The sequence below is a fragment of the Anopheles funestus genome, chromosome 2RL (assembly GCF_943734845.2).
Source record: "Anopheles funestus chromosome 2RL, idAnoFuneDA-416_04, whole genome shotgun sequence".
In the NCBI taxonomy this organism is placed as follows: domain Eukaryota; kingdom Metazoa; phylum Arthropoda; class Insecta; order Diptera; family Culicidae; genus Anopheles; species Anopheles funestus.
Genome location: NC_064598.1, coordinates 47331246 through 47349184, shown reverse-complemented (window position 1 = coordinate 47349184; position 17939 = coordinate 47331246). Strand labels below are relative to the sequence as shown.

The following is a 17939-nucleotide window of genomic DNA, read 5'->3' as shown; positions in this document are numbered from 1 at the left end:
GGCGGTGCTGATAGCCGGGGTTAAGAAGCCAGGTCGATTAAGCTTCCGGGTCAGCAACGTCGAGGTCCGGAGCATTCGATATCTGGGAGTGGGGGTTCAATATCACCTTTCCTGGCTAAGGCAACGCAGAAGGCCGCGAACGTGGTGGCAGCTGTTACGCAACTGATGCTAAACCACATCGGCCCCAAGGCATCGAAATTCAGATTTGGGGCGTACGTGGCAGAGTCGGTGATGAGGTACGCAGCCCCCCTCTGGTTAGAGGGCCTGGGGATCAGGGAGTGCCGTCGGCAGCTTTAAAGTAGCCTTGAGAGTGACAAGAACATTCCGTTCCGTCAGGTATGGGAAGGTCACCCTCCTCGCCGGTCTCAACCCGATCTGCCACCTCATCAGGGAAGACGCCAGGTTGTACGCCCGTCAACATGCACCGGATCGTGCAGTGGCAGCTGGAAAGAGTCGCCGACGCCACTAGCAACGAGGCTACCAGGTACACACGGTGGACGCATCGTGGGTTGCCTGGCAGTCGAGGAATCATGGAGACAAAAATTTCCATCTGTCGCAAGTGCTCTCGGGACATGGCTTCTTCCGGGAGTACCCCTGCATCAATGGTTTCACGTCGTCTCCGGACTGCCAGTGTTGTCTCATCGTCCCGGAGAACGCGGAGCACGCGCTGTTCGAGTGCCCGCGGTTTGCAGAGTAGGGGTAACGGCTGGTTGGCGAGGGTGGAACGGATCCGGTGCGACCTAGAAACATCCAGCGGCACTTGCAGAACCAGGAGGGCTGGAGCCGCATCTCGGATGCAGTAAAGGAGATAACGTCTCAGCACTCCTGAAACGAGGATAGGGCCAACCGAGCGGCTCAACGCACGACGCAGAGCTCCAAGCGGAAGCGGAATGCCAGACTGCGCTGGACGAGGAGCGCCACAACCGGCAACTTGCCACCGTCCGCGTGATCTCCGTCAGCATCACAATGAGGAAGCTTCTGCCACGGAGGCAGACGTTGCCTTTCGTTCACACCGACAGGAAATAAAGATGGACTCCAAAAGGTAAAAGCGAAAATCGCAAAGCGACCTAGAGTAGTAGCGACCAAGAGTAGACTTTGACAAAATAAACAAAGTGGCTCCTTCTGAGCAAACAATCAGCCTTACAAATACCGATCGCGGGGCCATTGGCAGGTTCTAAGAGACGCTTTCTTTTCTTAAAAACATATTCCTTTAAATTCAACAGAAAATGTAAACAAAGCACCCCGTTATTATTGGCTAAGCCATAGGATACATTTCTAAACCGTTCATGCTACACGATCTCCCGTTGGCTAATCCATTTTATCTTGCACATCAACCTTTGATGCGTTCTGTGTTTTATGTGGCACTCCGAAGTACGTTCTTTAAGTTTTAAATTTCATACCTTTAGTACCATTCGGTACAATGTTTCCCATTTTCTTTCAGCTCTTTTTTATCTTGACGTTATGTGTGTTTATTTTTTCGGATTAATTTATGAATAAAGGCATTCTTGTGTATATGTGTGATATTTTATATACGAATTTCAGAATCCATTTTTCACGTACGAGCTTAGGGTAATGTTCTGTGTTCGTTTACAAGTAAAAATTGCCCGGTATTCTGTAAAAGAAATCAATCATCATCAATCGATGTCTTAAATGTCTTAAATAATAATTAACGTGGACTTACCTTTTGGAATAATAACCCAACCGATCCGTTGGCAGCAATAAGCAAACCCGTAATCCAAGAAATAAGTTACACTTCTGACCGAGAATAACGCTGGCAGGATCGAGTGTATCGATAAACAGTTTAGCTGCGTATTGATGGCTACATACTAGCGCGTTCGCCAACTCGGCCAATCCAATAATTCCCACTTTACACGTTGCTTGCGGATGGTACCCTGCGTTCGGTAGGAAGTTTTGAGTTCCGACGAGCAGTCCAGAGCCCACCGTATACCGGGACGTGGCGATCACTTGCACGTACTGTGCATCGGTACCGGCTAACCGGCGAGTCGGCCCAACATCAATAGGGTGAGAAAACAGCGGACCGGCCGGATCCAGCGCGTAGATGTTTCCGATCCGTCCAGGCAGCAGCTTACCGGTCAATCCGGCTATCTGGGCACCCATGCCGAACCCAATCAGGGACACTTTTTCTAGTGGAAAATTCAACACACTTATGTACTGCAAAAATTTGAACAGACGGTCGGTCACCACGGGAACACCTTTACGGGCGGCAATCTCATATGCGTAATCGGCGTAAGGTTTCCAATCCACCATACAGTAGTTGGTGTTTTTAACGTAGCGCAAATGGCGAAGGGTCATCGAATTGTACAAAGTGTAATTGGCATCCTGCCAGCCATGGATCGCGATCGACAACGGCTGCGAGAAGTTAAGCTTCCTAGTTACATCTATGTCATTGACAGACACATTTTGAAACAGCGGTATCCATGAGTTTGTACATAACAATTGAATGTCTCTCTGGGGCACTAATGTTTCGAATCCGGTCGTACGCGGTGCTGGCACTATAAACGAATCAAGCAATCTTGCAAACGGGACTTCCGTGAGTGTAGTCAGCACATCCTGCAAGTCTACTCCTCTGGCAACACCGACGATGCTGCAGAGTAGAACAGTGAAGAAAATTAGTTTAGACATGCTGTAGTGTCCACCTACAGCTTTCACAGTTAACAGTCGTATGAAGACTACCGAAGATCTACCAAACCGTCTTATACCAAGAGCTGCGATTTGTTGCGATCATAAACATGGAAGCTGTTGCGATAACAATGACGTTGCACGTTGAAGCGAACAACAGAGAAACAGCTGTGAAAACGAATGAAATGTGGTTTGCAGTTTGAACATTTGCAGCTACGACACGAGCAGTACACGGAACACCCTTAGTTAGTCTTGTTTGTTTAAGCTTCTCAAATGTCCTTCAAGTAACCGCCTCCGATCGTGATACGAGCTCTATTTTCCACAGTCGATCTTATTTCTTATTCTTAGCAGGATTGATAACAGATTAAATACATTTGTGGCGGACGTGTTTTGACAAAAATTTGCACAAAAAAGGCTTTGTCAGAACACTTGTGTAATGATTGCATGTGTCTTACAGTGAGTTGTTTTGACTAAAAGGTTCGAAAGTTGGTGTGTTTCGCGAATTATTACGATTTGGTTGTACGCAATTGGCAAACGTAAAACAAGAAATAGTGTGTATCAACAGGTTTCTAAGTACGTGCAACGATATTTTTGTTTCTTCACAAATGTTATTTCATTTCAAATATCTGTTGTAATGTTTCAATAGTTATTTAAAAGATTTGGTAAGAGTTCAAAATAAAAATATTTCACTACTTACTTCTATTTTAAGTGTAAATATGTCATAAGTATTTTTGATTGATTCATCAATGCCGTTTTATATTTTTTTTTCTGTTCTTGACTGTACCAACTCGTAGCTGAAAAAAGTAACGATAAGTAATTATGTAACTTGTACATAATAAGAAATAAAGAAATTGTAAGTTGTTCAAGGTAAAAATACATAATATCCTTTTACTAAACTTACCTATAAAATCAGGCCGTATAGATTTTTCTTCAGATTTTTAAAAATTGTAAAATCTATTCATTGAAATTGGAACCAACTTGGAAACTATTAGGGATACGAGCGGAACTCAAATAACATCTTTACTTAAGATAGTTTACGTTATTTTTTCATAAAATTTCTTTAAATTAATTTAAAGTATAATAAAATTTTGTGATTCATCCTTTTTTTTTCAATACATATATTTTTAGTGGTATTTGTACATGGAAAGTAGTTTACAAGCGAAACAAATTGGTCTTATAATACGTTCTTTCGAACTGACGGAAGCCTTTTTGTCATAAACGAGTTTCCGTTTGGTTTTGGCAATATGAAATTAGATAAAAAAAAACTGTCGTCAAGCTGAAAGCTTTTTGAGTTGTCAAACAGATACCCAAGCCGATAGCCAATTGGAAAGCCAAAACAAGCTTCCAATGCCGATTTGTTGACTTTTAAGTTTTTTGTCAAGCATTACAATTTGCCCATTAGTATGAACAGTAGAAAGCAGTGTAGTGATGTATTATTTTTACTGGTGGTTTACTGGTGGATGTATAATATTTCAAAAAAGCATAATACATAAAAAAATCTTTTTGACCACATAAAGTAATACTAAGAAATCAAAATGTATTGGGTTTATTCCGATAAAAATACATAATTCAGGCGAAAGATTAGCAGACAGTGCATACAATTCTTAAAACAACGGTTCATGAAAGGATTGCAAAATCAGCATAGATTGGGATCAAATTATCCACTCCACTGACTTTCCACTGACTAAATTAAAGAACCTCAGACATTGGAAGAGTCAACTTTCCTTTGAACAACGAATGGCAATTGCTGCGTAAAAGACATTGATCGTAGATAGATAAGCAAACGGAAGTCAACAAAAAAACAGGTTCTGGCTGTAGTCGTGCACGGTTTCGGGCTCTTATTAGAGCATAACTTTCAAAAATTAAATTTTTGTCCATGGTGTATTGTGTTGTGTGTAGCAGTTTGATTTATTGGTTGGTTGGTCATGTTTCGCTGTAAACAGCCCGTTTATTACAAAAACGTAATTGGAGACAGGAAGACGGTTAGAACGCTTTGAACATTTTGATTATTTCCGAGCTTTAATGAATGGCATAAAAAATGTAATTTAAAGTATTAGCCGCGAGAATTGAAGTGTGTTATGCTGAAAGACAGTAATTCTTGTTTAAATTAAAGGAACTTAATTTCTTAGCCATTTATGTTTGGGTTTTGAGATGGGCATGAAAGCATAGACCGAAAAATGTGGTATTAAATCAGCTGCCGCCAAACGGGTAAAGTGATTTATTTGCGATCGATTTACAAAATATGTGTTCATGCTGCCATAATCAGTAGGGTGAAGCAATATAATTGAATTAATTCTACGTGGTAAACATTTTCCTCAACCGTGGTATGAAGGATTCAAAATTCGATTCAAAGAACTTTGTGTCAGTTTGCGAATTGGCGGGAAAATATTAATTAATCTCTAGAGAGGGAAATGACGTAGCTTGTGGGATGTGTAAGCGAAAAGGGTACGGAAATTTAATTTTATAATTAAACCTGAACATTGAGCAAAGAACTAAAACTTCTTTAGAAAATTGCATTATAATTAAATAAATGAATGTGTAAAGATAAAATAACTTCTTAATGTTTCACCATGTGAGAAACGTTCATATTTGTAATCGGATCTAGCAACAACTCATCAAGCACCACGGTTTTAATATCAACATCAAGGAGCAGCGGAAAAGAAAGACTCAAATATGTCAATCAGATTCGATATGTGTAATCGAATGGCATTATGTCGCTTCAATCACTAACCCTACCTTGGTTTCTCGTTAAACTTAAATTGTAATAAGATCGTAAAGTGGAGTCATAAATCCACGAAAGCGCAATGATCAAAGGGAATATACAAGTCTGTTTTTCCTCATTTCCGCTGAATGTAAGATCAATCGATAGGGTATTATTTTCTAACATGAAATGCGATTATGAGAGGCAAACTGAGTGACGATTAAACGTAGGAAGAAAACAGCATTAACAAGATGGAGAAAGGGAGATGGTCGTTTTACAAAATGATGATGGAGGCGCCTGGTACGTTTGGTAACATGTGATGGAGACGCCTGGGACGTTTGATGTGATGGAGACGCCTCATGAATCAAACCAAGCAGCGTATTGCGTTCCGGTATAAAAAGATAAGGGGTACAAAAAAAGGCAACGAGATTAGAAGTCGAGAGACGCTCATCAGCAATGTGAAATGAGACAGATATCACCCCATCGAGTCGTATACTGCTTCAATGATATGCAGAACATGGGCGCGATAATGACAAATCTTTTTCGTAAGTGAAGCAGCACGTGGCAGGAACAAGTATGTGTTGAACCAAAGCACCCAACAGTTCCAACAGTTGCAACAGTTCCAAATGAAGAAAGTATGGTACGAAGCAAAAGCTGAGTGAATTAAAGTTCATGCAAGCTGGCTGCAGCTGAAGCGTAGAGTGGCGATGGCATAAAAAAAGGAATCTTCGCTGAAAGTTTCCCGCTGCGCTCGGGGTATCCTATTTTATCGGTACTAGTCGTCGAAAGAAAACCCGGATCCAAGTTAACATTCACCAGCTCGATGGTATAAAAATTGTAATATTAGGGAAAATTTATGCACACATTTTTCATCTCCAAATTGACATTTACATTTTGACACTTCAGCTCGAGAGCAACCGTAAAGGCAGAAGGAAGGTACTCGACATCTGCTGCACATGATTGCACTGGCACCGAAAGCAGTGAAGAAGCTGGACCCGGATGAAAACCGGTTGAAAGCTGACTGATGGACACCATGACTGAGGGTGATGAGTTCCGCTTGCGTGAGTAATGGGAGAGCATGATGAATGGAGGATATTCTCTTTGCGTGTTGCTTTTATGAAAGGAAAATGGTGTGAATTTTGAGATTTTGAATGGAAATCGTGCTTTCAATTCTTTAGACGCGAAAAATTACCTATTCTTTTCGAGCAGTTATTTGTTAATAGAAAGTGAAAAAAAAAAAGGATTTGGACATAATGAGAGTATTTTTAACAAATTTTCATGCATGCCTGCAATTAGCTAAATATCTTGAAAGAAGATTGCACTTATTCCCTTTATGATGCCGAAAATACGGTGACAACAAAATAAAATAAACATTTTGATTTTAATAAACCTAAACCAAAAAGATAACGATTTTAACACGTATTTTCACCGATCGGTTATTACGATGGGACCACCTAGAACATGTACAGAGTAGAAGAAGGCTCTTGGTTAGCTTTATTTCGTCAACGCAACAAAAGCACACAAAAATAACGAAACATCTTAATTTGCCTACTTCCGTATGCTTCACACACAGCGAACAGCCATACTTCCGCGCATAGAATCGAAAGAATTATCACTCCTCATCGTTCATTTACTGCCAAACTGGGCGAATGAAAAATCGCTCCTCAAATGTCACCACGTGCCTGAACGCGATGATGCTAATGTTGATTATTAAATTTTCCTTTCCTCTTTGGATGACAAACGGCACTTGATGGGAAACGTTAGAGAACGCTTCCGGTTCTGGTGCTGTTAAACTAATCACCGCGACGAAGCGGAAGATTGATGGCTTTACAGGTTAAAAATTAGCCAGTTCTAAGAATTAGTGGCTGCTGACTTGGCAACTTCGAACAGTGCTGAAATGAGGTTATTTCAGTGTTACTTACTCGTGAAACATATTTTAGAGAAGATAATTGGTCAACTGGATAGCACGGGAATTGGTGTGCACGTTCGTTGAGTGTAATGTTTACAGGGACAAAGATTTTTTTTTTTGGCAAATGGAGGAGTAATGAAGCTTTATTTTTTAAGTAGAATAAAGAAAAGAACCCAACGAACGTATCACGGTGTTTAATCGATAGCATGTTTCTGAGCAAATTAAAATAGTTGTTTATGGGCAACAAACACTGGAAAATTTCATTTCTGAGCGGTAAATAAAGACATCCATACTAAGAAGCATACTGGAATCGGGATTTGCTTAAGGGTATGCGAACTGAAACCTGAAACCTGAAACTGAAATGGTATGGGAGTGTAAGCGCAGGAATACAAAAATCATAATCTAATCGTTTAAATTCTGCATAATCCACTGGCAGTAATTAATAACTGACGTGGTAAGCCGATTAAATAAATGCTACCACCAACAGGTTTTTGCTATCGGGTGGAAATAAGAGGATGGCTGACTGGATGGTGCAGCGTGCAGCGTATTTCGGTTTCACAGCTCGAACGTGTACTTCAGATGTACCGAGATGCATGTTTGTGTTAGTTTTTGTAGCTTGTAAGTGGAAAGATTTGTTTCGCATGGAAGCTTGCTGCCTATCGAGTCGAATCTGGTTGTTTGTGCATTCCAGGTGGGTGCATGTTTGTATGAGTCTAAAATTAATTTACTTGTACTATCTTCTATGTATTTCTATCCGGTTTACTATCAGCCACCTTTTCCTCTGTCACTGTAGAGTCTCTTAAAAAAGCTACCCTTTATGTAAAGCATCCAACAATTCACTGTACAACATGCGTGTAGGAGAGAGAGGAAGAAAGAGAAAGAGAGAGTGAAAGAGCGAGATTTGCAATGTTTTTCCTACCGAGTGGAACATTCTCGGATATCGAGCCACTAGAACGACAACAAAACCGGTCCTTTGGTGCTATCGAAACCGAAAGGCTTCACAGCAGCGAGTGCCACGCTGGTTCTACCCCTTCTCAATATTGTCTTTGACTGTACGCGCAGCAGGCGCATCTTGAGCATGGTACGGTTGCATGCAGCTTTCTGTTTGGCTTCGAATTTCGGTACGTACCACTAGCATCCATCCAAACCAAAGAAAGCGTGTACCGCCCCCATCGAGCTGGATGGTACGAAACTATCAATTGTTTTTGCGCTTCTAATATTATCAGTCTCTTTTCTTGCTTTTCTGTTCAAGGCGTAGAACGGTGAAGTGTTGTTGTTTAGGTATTTCATCATTTCATGTTGGAAAACGCAGCAAATGGATGGTGGCAGGAGGATATATGGGATATACATATTTTCTTAAATTCAACCAACGCTAAGGGGAAGCTACTTGTAGCGTTTCGTTCGGGGAACCCGACCAGGACCAAAGTATACAGTAGGTGAAAGATTAAAGCTTCAAAAAACATGTACAATTAGATTTTTTTATGTAATAAAAATAATTGTGAGATTCATAAACTATAACAGTTTTTTAAATTAAAAAAAAAATGATACTCCCAAGTTCAAATAAAAAGTTTCGAACAGCTGCCCGAAAAATATAGAAATAAAAAATAAATTTTCAAAAAGGTTCCACATAGATTTTCCCATATAGTAGATATGTAAGCAAACTTTTAATAACTTTTTTCCCCAAATTTTCAATAATTTGATTTTTTTTACAAAACTGTAGTAACGGATTTTTTAAACAGAAATGTATTCATTTCTCTTGAAATGACAGCAATTGAATCAAACAAATCCCTAACTAAAACATATTTTGAATAAAATTTGTATTTTTACTATTTTCTAAAAAAAATTAATCTCAGATAAAGAATTTTTTTTATGCTTTAATTTTAATCTTATTTTGAATCATTTACAGGAAGCGATTGCGATTAAAAGAACACATTAAATATCATGTTTTATTACTGTAATTAAACACCAGTGTTATAGAAATGAAAGTGACTGCAAGTAACTGCAACCGACTGTATTGGAAAAGTGGGTACTACCCCAGGACGTTGCAGTACCTTTGCTAGCAAGACGAAACAACCGAACAAGTGATAACATTGGTACGCACACACGTTGATTTTGCTTCCTGCTGTAAGGTATTTTATCATCTGTGAAAATATTTATGTTGTAGCATTTTAATGATTTACTTGCATGCGTACTTCTGCCGTTCCATGTGTATGAGTGTGTGGGTGTGCTCTTGCATAAGAGTGTGCACGGTACATTGCAATCGAGCGTAATGTTGCAGTGCATTGGTGTTGGAGAAGCTAGCTGGAAGGTATTTCGTATCACTCGTGCTCTTGTCGATCGTTGTTCGCCGGTTGGTTTGGTAGGTAAAGTCATCCTGCTCTACTGTTGCAAAACCCTCATTCTTGCCGTTGTGCAGTTTACTGTATCTTCGCTTTGTTGGTATGCGGCACCCAGTTACTAGCATCCCCCAACACGTCCTCCGGGTGCTCCATTCACCCCCTTGCTAAATAATTATATTTTCTTCAGTATTTATATATCATTATTTTGGGTTTGTGTAATGAATTTAAATGGAGTCCGTTCTGTCTTTGCCGGTGCAGAAGGATAGGACAGGAAGGGATAGAATGACATCCTTGCATCTCTCGACTGGGGTGTAGTGTGAGTTGGTTTACTGTTCCTTACACTACGGCAGGGGAGTATGTTGTGTAGCATCCCTTCGTCGTCGTAGTATGTCGTTCCGTTCGGTTCGGTGTGCATTGCAAAGGACAGAGTAACTGTTTGTGGTCCCCTTTGGAACATCATTGCATCTTCGTGGAAAGAAGCGCCTGCATTACGCCAACGTACTTTTTGTTGTTCGGGCACTGTTTGGTTTTGTTTGGCCCCTTGTATGCTTTCGGGTTGCATGATTTCTTGCGTCTGGTACGAATGTTTATTGCAAATAATTTGTTTGCTGTTTGCCATTTAGCATCGCTAGGGGTCGAGACGGAAGCAACTGGATATAGGGCTGATTGGAAAGTGCGCACGGCTCTAAGCAGCATCAGTGTAGTGGCAAAAAACGAAACCGCAAGTGTACTATTTTCTACCGTGTGTACATCTGTGGTAAATTAAGAGTAATTGTTTGTTCGGTTGCTGGTGGCGGTGGATGGATTTTGTAGCGCCAGGGTTGCGTTTGTTTTTCTCAAGTTGCATGGTTGCAAATGTGGAGAACGAGGAGTGTTTTCTTTTTGCTTGTTTTTTGGAGACCGGATTTGTGCAAAACCAGGGCAAGCAATGGATGCGGTGTAAATGGATGCAGCATCAACTGTGGAAACGGGAAAAGAATGTAAAGGAAACCGATACAGGTGAATGACAAATGACCTGTTTTTGTTCGTAACATGTGCTTGTCGGTGGGTTACACAAGGCAAACTACTTCAGCTTGGTCAGATGTACCAATGAGTGTATCATTAAGGAGTTTTTTTTATTGTAGTTCTGATGAAAGAAAGAAAAGGTAGACATCTTTTGGGGTACGTAGTCACAACTGGGTTTTGGCAAAAAAGGGCTTTCAAGCAAGAAAAATACGAAACCAACGTTTCATATAATTTGATTTGTTTGTTTTGTTATTACTATGTTATTATGCTATTATTGATTATTTGATTTGTTTGTTATTTCAAGTTTTTTGATTTTTTTTTCCTTTTGCAAATGTTTCATCGAGGAATCATCGATCATAAAATGATGTTTTCAATAATAAAAGTTGTAGTATAATTAAAATGGAATTGAACAAAAAAAGAAAGATTATAATAAGTTAAAATTTGTTCGGTGAAAATAATGCCTATTTGTTTTATATTATGTTATTTGACCTGTTGGAGCATAGCTTACAAATCATTAAAACACTGTTTTTCACACCACATATTAGAAAATCGAGGAAAAGGATTTCGCTAACACGTGTCTATTTTTGATTTGTTTTCAACTTCAATGTTTTTAATTGTTAAAAGGTGTTTAGAACAAAATTGAGAATAAAAATTTTGTTTTCAGTTTACCAATAAATCAGACACATCGACGCGGATTATTAGGATAAATGTGTTTAATGTTACAAATTATTTGCTGTTAACTTCTTTAAGAACAGTACAAAAATAATGATTTGGAGCGAATATGTATGCATCCCATGAATATGTTTGGTTTAGATGGTTTTTAGATGCCAGGAATGTCTTGGAAATTTCATCAAGCATAGTAAAATGGAAGCACATGATATCATAATTCAACCGCATTTTAACATAAAACCAGTATGAAATGTTGAAAATGTAAATGTTTATAATTTACGTAAAAGTTTTTATGTTGATTACAAAAAATAAATGAAAAATGAGAAAATACGTGCCCGATGATAACACATTACTTGATCATGATACATACTCAAATGATGCATTATTTGTTTGTCTAGATAAAAATGCCTCGCATTAGTGATTTCATTCGTATGTGTATATTTATTTTCCTCCTCATATTCCTACAGTTTTACTCGCATATTTTGTTACATTCTGTCTAAAAAAGCTTTCTAATCACTGAACCATCATTGCGTTTGCATTTAAAATAAACTTCATAATATTCCATTGCTTTCATACCGTTGAACACTACCGCCGTGCTGTTTGAGGTAGAAATATCAATATTTATAAGCGTGCACGAGCCGGTTAACTTTTTGGCATAATTTATCGAACAGCGAAAGCAGTCAAAATGTTACCATTAGTCGGTGAGCCTAGAGAGTCAGGAAGAATGGAAGAAGGCAGGAAAGCCTAGGGCTATCATAACACATGCTATAAATATAACCAAACAGACACAAAAAGGACGTTCTCGGAAGTATTGCTATTCCTACGGTCCTAGGGTGCAGTATGATTCGCTTTTTTTAAAAAAGGTCATATTTGGGTGTGTTTTGTTATATCTGTCTGATAGTGGTAGTGGTTGTGTATGTGTGTATAGAAGAGTTTTTCTTTCTTAATATTTTTCCCTACAAATATACGTAAACTACCAAAGGACGATGCAGCGCTACCTTTTCATGCATCCCTGACGTTGTTACCGGCAGACCGGCTGTGCGAAGCACACAGTACACAGAGTATTATCGTGCCACAAAACCCGGTAGAAGAGATTTGTGTTTGTGTTAGCTTCGTGAGCCATACCATAACTTCAACGAGGTAAGGTTGTGCAGTGGTTGCTGGGTGAATGCAATCCGCCTGTGCTAAAGATGTTGGCCAAGGGAGATGCAGAAGAAAAGCAGAATGTTTCTCGTAGAATGGTAGAAGAGAAAATATACCTTGAAAGCTCGGAAGCTCAGTGGACGGTGCACAAAAGGACAATCCCCTCCTCACATATGCCGTCACAGCATGGGACACACAGGGTGAACATAAAAATAACAAGCTTATCCGGTTCAACTATTGGTGCTGTCGGTGCGGTGGTGTAGAAGCAGCCCCGATGAGGAATTGGTTCACCTGTAATCCCAAATGTCTACGGTACGAGATAAACTTCGCATATTTGCATTAAAGCATTCGGGGCAGCATAAAGTCTTGTAGCAAAAATTTACGACAATAGCATCGACGACATATACTCCTTATGGAGGTGGTACATGGGTGTGTGTGTTTGGTAGAAGTTGAGAAGGCGTCATCGGTGTGGGTGTAGTGACGAAGATATAAGTGATACTCTTCACATCCTGCCAGCTCAGCATACTAGTTCCGGTTGACCGTGGTTGAGTGCTTCCCGAATACTACTGTCCCCTGATTTCTTCCTGGCTCGTTTTGTGGTGCACAGAATTTTGGTGTTTTTATAAGCTTTTGCCCCACAACGTGATGGATGCCCTGCTTTGGATGAGTTCGTTTTGGTACACATTCGCTGGAATGCTGCATGAAGGATGACCAAACATGTGTAAGGGATGGCCTACATTAGCGAATCGGGTGTGAAACGATGAGTAGTCGTAATGAACTTTGCAGTAATGATGATGATAACGATGATGATGGAGGCAATACCTTGCGTATGATTCCCGTACCCACCGGTGCCGGTGGTTTACCGTGGCTCATTTAACCGGGCACCCCTTATAATAACGGACGGTGGTGCTTGTGCATATTGCGAGCAGCTAAAACAAATGAAAACATCACAAGCTTCATTATTATCCTGTCATCATCTGGTGTGCTGCACCATTCCATCGTGCAGAAGGTAGGTTAAAACTCGCAACGACGCCCCCTAAAACGCTTACAAGCAAACCGCTAATAGAGATTTCTATATGGATGAACCCCGATCGTTCCTGAAACCAGCTAATGGAGTACGTTGGTACACCTTGAAGGGATTGGGTAGTAAAGCAGAGACCCGTAACACATGTTAGTAGCACAAACACGAGTAGCATATGTGTGCGAGTGGTTGATTTTTTCTTGGATAGTTTATTTTGTGCTCCACCTCGAAAGGCATTATTTTCTCGTCTCACGTAGGGAAGACGACTCTTAATGAACGGGAAAACAGCAATAATGAACGACCATCGGATGGAACGGCTTTACTGGGAAAAAAAACCTCCGACCGTCAGAGAAAACGGAACAAGAAACAGTATGTTTATCGACAAATGATCGTACTCTAACAGATGAACGGATGGTGTTTAAGGTTCTGTTGTTACACGGTACATACGGGTAAGGGAAGTTTTTTTTTAATAATCTTTCAAGTTTCCTTTTACTGCAAGAGCTAAAGATGGATTAACGCATGTGGTAAATTTCGCAAAAATAATCATCATTTGGAGAATTTTGTCTGTACAATGATTATGGCATTTGCACCGAAATTAAATCGGACAAAGGTGAATGAAATGTTATTTAATGATGAAATTTTGTTAATTGAGTTGATATGAGCGCTAAAAGAAGTGTTATATAAAGATGTGTTTTTCCACTTCTTTGGGAGAAGATATGGGCTTTGAAGCATGGCTTTTAAGGAAGAGCTATTTCGAATTGTGATTTACAAAAGCTTTTAAAAAAACTGAAAAAGTGCTTTTGAGGCAATTTGACAAATATTAAAAAAAATATCTTGTTATACGCAAGATAAAAATAATACTATATTCTTCTTCTTTTTGTCTTAACGACACCAAAAAATGTCATGTTGACCATTTCAACCGAGCCGCTTAAAGTCTGAAAATTTATATCATTCTTTAATAAGTAAGTCACAGGTCACAAGGAGTCATGAGATACAAAGAATCATGATTCTTTCATGAGTGAAATGAATCATTGATGAGTGAAATGACTCTTAATTAGTTTTTTTTAACTTATGCGTTATTCAAATCTCTTTGAATGAGTAACATATCAAAGGCATGGTAACAATTTTGTAGATAATAGAATTCAAAATAGAAATAACTCACATATAAGAAAGATGTAATTCACTGAATCATTCACTTCACACAATCACTTTCTTTTTGCACATTTATACCATCAAGCAAAACTTCTCTATACCATACCAACTGTACCATCAAAAAACAAAGAAACATAGTACATACATAGTACATAAGTTTGTACCATGTCCAAAAGTTGCACAAAGCTGGAAAAGGTTACAACGAATTGCGATGAACTTGATGGGTGTAAATGACATTAGAAAGGAATGCTGACCAGATGGGTTTTATATACATGAAACATGTAATTTATCTTATTCTATCATTCCTACCACAAGGGATCATTATGATTAGATACATATTCTTAGTCAGATTTGTCAGACAATGCAACACTCCTTCAAACATGAAATACTGTACATCGCAAAGCGTATCGAATTGATCAGTATTATAAATCGTTGTGTGTAAAATTAATTAGGTAAATGAAAAATGAATTGTGGCAACAACAAGTGTGACAGGTTTATTGTAGTAAAGGTGTTCGTGATCGTGATGTGAGCGTTTTAATACCATCGTATCAAATAGTTAATTACCATTACATTGGTTTAATAGAATTTTGACTCAAATTATGATCGCTCTTCTTACTAAAATTAAGCATCGCATATCGTTTTCCTACTGCTGTCATTATGCCGCCTAAAATTAGGCAATTTTGGTCAATAAACAGATCCATTTGATAAGCCGCTCCGAAACATCATAATGCGATAAAAGCAGCGAAGCACCACCATAAATTGTTGACGCTCGTAACACATACACAATCCCATCCACCGATATCTGGTCACGGTATACGGCATTCAAAATTGGTTTAATATTCGGTAGATATTAACGTCGGGCCTTTATCGGCACATCATCAGACGGCTGTTTGTGTGGCTGTTGCTGGTTTTTGGGGGTTAAGAGCACTTAAATGCGCTACGATAGCGCTTGACCGGGGCAGGTTTAAGAGATGAAGCATAATTCTGGTACGCAACAAATCAATCGCTGCTGTCACTAATCATCGTATCGGGATAATGAGCGTTATCATATGCGACCGTGTTGAGCGGGTTCGAGTCGGGATTTGCAAACTGTTGTTGTTGTTGTTGTTGTTGCATATGGTACAAGGACGGCTGTTGCCGCATTACCATGTTCGCAGAAACTCTCACGCTCGGACCGGTTAGTGTTGCATTCATACTTCTACGAAATTCATCGCAGATGAATGGCACCAGTAGGCCGTATGTATGATACAATAGGATGACTGAGAAATGGTACTGCGTTGAAGGAAGGAAGGACGAACCTAGAAGTAGAGGTGCGACAAAACCATACAATAAATTGCTAATCGATCCCGGTTCGGAGAGGTTTCTGGTCAAAAACGGTGGACGGAAGGAAGAGTTTTGGGAGGTTTTATGTTTGACACCTTCTGCGTTGGTGCGGGAAGCGATGGTGATGGTAGCGGCCGTTGTGAACAATTTGGCTCTTTGCATATCCGCTACCTCCTCTCATAACCGGTTGGTTTGAAAGGAGGAAATTTATATGTAATTTAATTTAGCTGATTATAGCGGCAGCGAAACATCTTGATTAATTACCGGCTGTAGATCAATCGTGATTAGTTGGGCAATTCGGGAGTTTTCCGCCGGTCGGTTTTGCTATCGTAGCACTTCCTGCTGCTATTGTTATTATTATTATTACAATTTGATGAAGGTGTTATCAAAACGGTAGGTGAAAACCGATCCCATAACTCGGCGAACGAAGCGGGTAGCGAAATTAAATAGATTAATTGAGACCCCGTTTTATGATGGGAAGGAAATACATCACACCAACACAGATTGATATCCACACTGCCAGCATGAACATGGTAGTTCGTTCACTCGCCATCATGATTTGGTTCTTGTTTTGCGCCCCCCCCAAAAGATTGATCCATGTTCGTGTGTTGCGTGGTTCACTTTGATAATTAAATTGACCGATGATAAGCGAGCAACTCGTACGTGCACTGGGCATCGCTTGGTGGATAGTACGGACACTGGTCAATCAGCTAAAATCACCCAAAACTCTGTGGTGAAAAAGTGGAAGGCTTCCGCAGCATGAAACGTTAAAGATCGTCCTTGTTGAGTAGGTGGTACGTGAGATATTTTGCTTCTACGTGGGACCGATAAATAAAAGTCAATTAACGAAGCTGGGGGCTCCCCACCTGCACCACGGTATGATCTAAGGCGAATGATTTTGTATTAGGGTGATGTTTAGATGAATAGTCGAAAAGGAGAAGATAAATAAGTTAGTTCGTGTCGGAGAAAGTTTGGTGGGTAGTTTCTTTGTAGCAGGCGCGGTATGGCTTAGCTGCTTTTTATTGATATTCATTCGAGCCTTTCACGGTTCACCAAATTTTATCCTTAAAGGCAAATATTGAAGGTTATTGTTTTGTTTCATGTTAACGCACGCGATAACGCACATTTTGAACTCATTTTGATGTAGCAAGAGCCAACAAATGGAAATAAGATTTAAAATAAAATGATTATTTTACGCCTGAAGGTATGCAATTTCTAAAGGTTTTATTTTAAAAGCTAACTAAACTTACTTTATTTTTTTATTTTATTACATGATTACGGCTTTTGCCGTAGGGATAGGATTCAAAGGATAAGACTATTGTCCCTGGCGAAGCGGAAGACAAGCCTCATGAATCTCAGGTCTCCGCAAGCCAAAACATCTCGGTTCGGTGTATCCGGCTGTCTGCCGATGGCCTCAAAGGTAATCCTGACTTTTAATAGCCTTTTGGGATCTCAGTGATTCAATAGCACTAAGGCTATCTGTAAAAATGAAATACTGATCCGGAGGACTAGCTGCTAATAGTGCGAAAAAGATTGCGGCTAGCTCTGCGGTGTAAACACTACACGGCTGGCGCAATTTGTAGAAAGCTTCAGTGGACTCGCTAAAGACACCGAAGCCTATGCCCTCCTCAGAGGATGATCCATCAGTGTAGTACTGGCTTATTTGGTCAAGATGGCCATACTTGTTCATGAAAATGCCCGGAACTACCCTCGGGCGAAGATCATTGGGTATGGTCTTAATTTCCTCGCGCAGCGAGGTATCTGTTGTTAAAATGGAACTATAGGTCTCAGGAAGGACAGCACGGTTTAATGCCTGTGGAGCGCTAGGATGCACTTCTAGGGTAACAAAGTCTTGGTAAATTTTCAAGATTTTGCTCTTAGAACCTGTCTCTAGAAGCGCTTTAAAATTTCCTATTATCAAGGGATTTGACACTGAAGAACGGACTAGAAGGCGAAGCGACAGCATTTCAAAACGAAGTTTGAGCGGCATCACTCCGGTCATCACTTCCAGGAACATGTTGTGTGTAGATTTCATGC

At 39.9% G+C, this 17939-nt stretch overlaps 1 protein-coding gene across 1 annotated transcript; it reads right to left on the bottom strand.

Moving 5' to 3' along the window:
* Positions 1-1019: 1019 nt before the first annotated feature.
* On the bottom strand, positions 1020-3078 carry LOC125774766 (putative endothelial lipase). The gene is made up of 2 exons (XM_049444977.1): positions 1682-3078; positions 1020-1612 (listed from the first exon to the last, which is right to left on the bottom strand). Exons 1-2 carry the CDS (start codon positions 2641-2643, stop codon positions 1588-1590), a joined length of 987 nt encoding a protein of 328 aa, XP_049300934.1. The 5' UTR covers positions 2644-3078; the 3' UTR covers positions 1020-1587.
* Positions 3079-17939: the final 14861 nt, after the last annotated feature.

Excerpts from the sequence above, each read along its gene's own strand:
- LOC125774766 (XM_049444977.1), bottom strand. The coding sequence starts at position 2,643 with ATGTCTAAACTAATTTTCTTCACTGTTCTACTCTGCAGCATCGTCGGT. Across the intron at positions 1,613-1,681 it reads TTGGGTTATTATTCCAAAAG|AATACCGGGCAATTTTTACT; the intron begins GTAAGTCCACGT and ends TTTCTTTTACAG.